The sequence below is a fragment of the Bison bison genome, unplaced genomic scaffold (assembly GCF_000754665.1).
Source record: "Bison bison bison isolate TAMUID 2011002044 unplaced genomic scaffold, Bison_UMD1.0 scf7180017864068, whole genome shotgun sequence".
NCBI classification, from domain to species: domain Eukaryota; kingdom Metazoa; phylum Chordata; class Mammalia; order Artiodactyla; family Bovidae; genus Bison; species Bison bison.
The window spans coordinates 3,941,524-3,947,157 of NW_011494640.1; the positions used below are offsets into that span (position 1 = coordinate 3,941,524).

Sequence of the window (5,634 nt, forward strand, 5' to 3'; positions counted from 1 at the left end):
GTCTAGGAGGGTGTGGCGCACCGGGGTGAGGGGTGAGAGCAGTGGGGGCGGAAAGACGGCTCTCTCCCCTGAGATGCGCGCGGGGGACAGCTGGGGGGCCCTCGAAGCCCGGACTCAGGATAGCGTCCAAAAATGCGCAGCCCCTACCACAGAGTGGTCAGCCCCGCAAGGGGCAAAGGAGAGGAGGGCAAAGGGCTCCCCGAGGGAGCGGACCACGGCGGCCTCGAGGCAGGTGGACGCAGGGCCGAGCTGCCGGGCACCTGTGACGGGCGTTCTCAGGACTCCCCGCCGGACCATCGGCGGCCCGGCAGAGTCCCCCGCGCTGCCGCGGCGCGTGCCTTCACCTACCCGTCCTTTTCCTTGGAGGTCCCGCGAACTCCGTCCGGCGAGGAGGTGGCCGAGCCCCAGGCTGCGGGCGGCGGTCAGAAGAAAGGCGACAAGACTCCCGGGGGCGGCGGCGCCAATCTCAAGGACGACCGATCGCGACTGCTTCGGGACCTGCGCGTGGACACCAAGTCCCGGGCGGCGTGGACCCGCCTCCTGCACGAGCACCCCAACGCGCGCAAATACAAAGGAGGCAACAAGAAGGGTTTGTCCAAGGGCTGCTTCGGCCTCAAGCTGGACAGGATCGGCTCCATGAGCGGCCTGGGATGTTAGTGCGGCGACCCCTGGCGGCGGTGAGTACCACCAACCCTGGCCTCCGGGCTCTCTTGCACACCCAGCACCCCCGCGAAGCCCCCAGAACCAAACCTGTACCCTCTCCCGCAGGCCGGTTCCCCCCTGATCCCGTAGCCCTGGGAGCTTTCCTCCTCACGACCAGCCCATCCGGACATAGGACTGTGTGTGTGCTTGACTTTTGCCCCAGGAACATTTATCATCCCATTTTACAGATGGATAAAGTGAGGGAAAAGTAGTCGGGGAACTTTGGCAAGGTCAGAAATGGCTTAGCATAGATGAACCCATCTGACTTCCTCTGGAGAATCAGAGACAGCTTGGTGGGGTCCCAACCACCCCAGGACCACAGAGCAACCAGCAGCATTGGCCCCAGTTCTCCAACTGGGGGTGGGGGAGGGGTGAGGTTGAGGGGTGATCCTGGGTTTGTGGGAGCAAAGGAGGAGGGCATACATACAAGTCAAGGGTAAATTCACTTGCCAGCCACTGCATCATGGTGCTGGGTAGTAAGCAGCCCAGGGGTCAGGACAGCTCCCTGGGTCTGTTGTCCCTGTGATGGGACAGACTTGGGGTGACACCTGCCCCCTCCCAATATACAGAATAGCCACTTGTTAGCACCACCAGGGAGCATTTCAGTCCCAGAGCATTCTGGTTCTTGTCTGGTCTCTAAACCGTGGCTGTGGGCAAGCTGGCCTGTCCAGGGTCCTGATGCTGCTGCAATCCATGTGACTTCAGGATCCAACCTCAGTGTTCATGGCACTATTTCAGGGCAAGGAAACAGAAACTAAAATAAATCTTTTTTTGCCCCAACCTCAAACTCAAACATATCCCAAACTGAGCTCCTCCCCACCCGCTACCCGCCACCCCCACCATGTGGAGGCTCCACACCCGGGTTTCTGGCATGGCCTTCTACCCCTGCACCAGGCTGGAAACCCCCGTGCTACCTTCTGCCCCTGCCGAGCGCTGCATCCTGGCAAGATACTGGGCCAAGGTCCTTCCCTCCTTTCCCCATCCTCTCCATCCCTGCTGCCCATCAGTGTCCGAACAACAAACAACATCCAACCTCTGGAACTGACATTCAGCTGCTTTAGAATCTGACCCTTTCCGGTGTCCAGCCTTGCCTGCGGCCAGCTGCTGTCGTTCCCTGTCCCACAGCCTTTCTGTCCCACTCCAGACCAAGCTGTTCTCTCATCCCAGAAGCCATATCAGTGTCCACACTGTCTTCCCCCACAGAGGACAAGAGCGCCCCTCTCTGAAGCTCTCCAGCACAACGCCTGAGGCTTCGATACAGAAAACCTCACCTAAAAAAAAAAAAATTTGAAAACCTCACCTGAGCTATAGTTGTCTGTGAACCTCCCCAAATGAACTCATGAGCATGTTAAGGGCCAGATGCCAGCCAAAGATGGTCTGGGGCCTGTAAGATGCCCAAAGGGGCTCTGAAAAATGTCTGTCAATGATCCACAAAACCTGCCTCACCCAACTTAGGGGCACCCCTCACCCACCTGCCCTAGCATTTAGCTGGTATCTTTCCTCTCTGCAGCCAGACATGGCTGGGCTGTGTGCTCCTCCTGCAAGGGCTTCGTTTGTCTGAGATCTTAACTTGCTGTGATTCTAGCACATGTGCCCCAGTCTTTAGAAGCTACCCTTGTGATGGGTTTGTTCTATTCTCTCCTATCTCAGCAACGAAGAGATGGAGCCACAGGCCTTAGACTTTCAACTTGTGATTTAAGCATCAAGTTCCAACTTGAGAATCCAAACAAATGGTATTATGAGTTAGCAGAGGATGGGATAAGGTCCTGGCATCAGGTCAAGCCCCTGCCGTGCACATCCCATAGGTTCCTTGTTCTCAGATGTGGTTGTCTGTGGGTATCAAGTGGGGGTGGGGAGAAGGACCCTGAGGGAGGAATCGAGGTTGCTAAGACTTCTTGACCCCTTTGAATGAGGAAGTTTGTCAACTTCCTGGAAGTTCTCTTTTAGCTGAACACTAACCTCCAACATCCACAACCATCTCAGCCCCACCCTCACCCCTATCTCCGTGAGAAGGCAGAGCATCCTTCCTGTTGCCAGCAGCCTCCTAGTGGCGATGCCCAAGCTATCTCACCGTCTGGGCTAAAAAGAGAAAGACAGCTTAGGGTTCCCCATTGATGAAAGCTCTTCCGAAGCAGTGGCCACGCCTCCACTCAGGAGTTGACTTTGGCTCTAACCAGCCGCCAAAATGACTATCGCTGATGGTTATAGCCTTGATTATAAAATGCTAATGACAGAGACGAGGTGTGGAGGGTGCCTGAATGAACACCTCACAGACATCTGTCATCTGTTTAAACACATGGGACGGCCAGAGAAGGGGGCTGGGGGAGAGTTCACCAAGGCCTTGAGGCCCAGGGACCCTCTGCTCGCGCTGTCCACCACCCTGCCTCCGAGGCGGCCTTCCTCCAGTCCTGCGGCACCCTCACACCCGTTCACCCTCATACCCACTAGCAGAGACTGGATGCAGCCCTCATCAAACGCTTCTGCTAACCCAGCACGACCACTCATCTCCCCAGGGCAGGTGCGAGATGTTCTCAGGAGAAGCCAGCCGGGGAAGGAAGTGCTATTTACTGGGCCGCTGTGACCCAGACACCCTGCCAGTGCCCTGTGTGGCAGCCCTGGGAGGTGGCTATTATCCCATTTTATGGGTGAGGAAAGCGAGCCTAAAAAGCTCTCCAGAGCTGTCCCGGAAGTACTTGTCCGAGTCAGGATTTGGGCCCAGAATTCCCCACTCTTCAGACGCTTCTCTCCCCCTTCCCTCCATTGTCCCCCAGACTTACAAAGCCAAGGCAAGCACGTGACCGAGGGTTTGTATTGTAGCTAAAATTGGGGGGCGGGGGGGTTGGGCAGGGGCGTTTTCCCTTTCCCTTCCCTCACTGTGTCCCACTGAGCGCCTGCGCTTAGACAGAGGGGGCGGAGGGCTGGCTGACTTTCTGGTTTCCACCTGTGCTTGGACAGGTGACGGCTGAGGGCCTGGGGAGGACCTGAGTGGAAGGGCCTTATCCCTCTGCAGCAAGGCCTCCGTCAGGGCCTGTAGGGCAGAGGTGGAGGGACTACGCCTCCTGCTACAGCTGGAGTGGGAGGAAGGTTCTAGATGTGCCCTGCAGGCTGGGCTTGCTCAGCTGAGTTCCCCTGGCCCTCTGTGTTTCAGGACTGGGGACTTGCTGCGTTTTGCTGAGGTCACCCTTGGTCATCAGCCTCCTCGCATCTGGAAGCACCTCCAGCGCAATGTGGCTTTTACATTTCTTTTTTTTTTTTTCCTGGTACTGGGGATACACAACACCAGCTGTTTTATGATTATTTAGGGAGGGGGGTATGATTTTGTCATTTGTTTTTTTTTAATGAAAAATAAAAAGTTATATATTATATATATATTATATACATGAAACACACACACCTACACAACGTGATGACAAGGGACAGTTTTTAAGAGACTGACAAAACCAGCTGTAAAACATTGCTGTTTGTAAATTCATGTCATGCATAAATGTATTTATGTTGTAAAGCTATTTATATTGTTTATAAAGAGATATTTATAAAAATTTTATTTATGTAACTAAATGAAAGAAGTCAATCATTGTAATGTTTTTGTCTTAACTAGTTGAAAAATGTAAAAAAAAAAAAAAAACTCATTCCGTGAACATCTTGAAAGCTGTCTTTATTTACTCACGGCACTTCTTTTTTAGTAATTAGTCTGAGGAGGAGGGAAGAGGTGGAGACAAGGATTTTGCCTCTGAATGGATCTAACAGCCATGTTCCCAATTCTGGTTTGATTTGTATCCAAATCCTCCAGGAATCTTGTTAAAAATACAGATTCCTTCCCCCACCCACCCCCTGATCCACTGAATCCGTGTCTCCGAGGATAGGATTGGCCATGTGGCTTTTGTCCCAAGTGATTCTGATCATCTTGGCCATGTCAGGAAGCTCTGCTCAGGACACTGGACAGCTGAGAAGTCAGATGTGGTGAATTAAATTAAAATTAAATTTAGCTAACAGAGGGCCCTCTAATTCTACTCCATCTTCTCTCTGTTATCAGAGGAAACAAATGACTGAAAATTTCCTTTCTGCTTTGGAGACTCAGAAGGTTCCTGTGTAACTTGCGGAGTGGGTCCGGTTACCTTACGAATCTCAGTTCAGGGAATTATGGAGTGGGTGGTTTTCTCCAGGCTTGGCGGGGTAAGGCCAAGGATCTCAGAAAGAACACATTCTGTGGTTGGTTTCCTATTTGCATCGTGTGATGTGCTTTTGTGTGTGTGTGTGTGTGATGTGCTTTTTGAGGGGGATGTGGGTTTTCTTTTCACCTGAAGCTGTTCACAATTTTGGCTCATACGCCCCATGGAGCCTTGCATGAGAAATTATGAATATTTAGAACCTCTTCTCCTGAAGCCATCAGGAAATTTAAATCATTTCAAGCTAATCTTACTCTATCCTTGATATGTGCCTCTCCTGGACAGCTCCCCCGTCTGCCTTCTGTCCCTAGTTTGGTGAAAACAAGGACAAATAGAGCCTCTTGGGCTGGTTCTGCCAGGCGGGCATGACTCCTCTCAGGGGGATCCAGAGTGGTTGTGGCCCCAAGATCATGGGGTCAGCGGGCCTGTCCAAGTGTCTCCAGAGGAAAATTGGCTGGGGATGGGGGTAGCAAAGTGGCCAGTGGAGCCAGGATCCTCTGTCCCTGGAATTCTCCAGGCAAAAAGATTGGAGTGGGTTGCCAGTCCCTTCTCCAGGAAATCTTCCTGACCCAGGGATCGAACTCAGGTATCCCGCATTGCAGGCAGATTCTTTACTGTCTGAGCCACCCAAGAAGCCCCATGCTGCTGCTACTGAGGGTAGGGAAGTGACCTGTGGCACCTGGCTTTTCTGCGGACATCGGAGCCCCTGACCTCTCTTCCCTGAGCCGTGGGTTCTCAGGTGGGCGGACGGCCAACACAGTGACCT

The 5,634-nt window shown here is 53.3% G+C and overlaps 1 protein-coding gene across 1 annotated transcript; it reads left to right on the forward strand.

Annotated features, from left to right (window-relative positions):
* The first annotated feature begins 132 nt into the window (after window positions 1-132).
* NPPC (natriuretic peptide C) lies at window positions 133-672 on the forward strand. Its single transcript, XM_010837097.1, has one exon. The coding sequence runs from the start codon at window positions 133-135 to the stop codon at window positions 655-657; it is 525 nt and encodes a 174-aa protein (XP_010835399.1). The 3' UTR covers window positions 658-672.
* The last annotated feature ends 4,962 nt before the right edge of the window (window positions 673-5,634 follow it).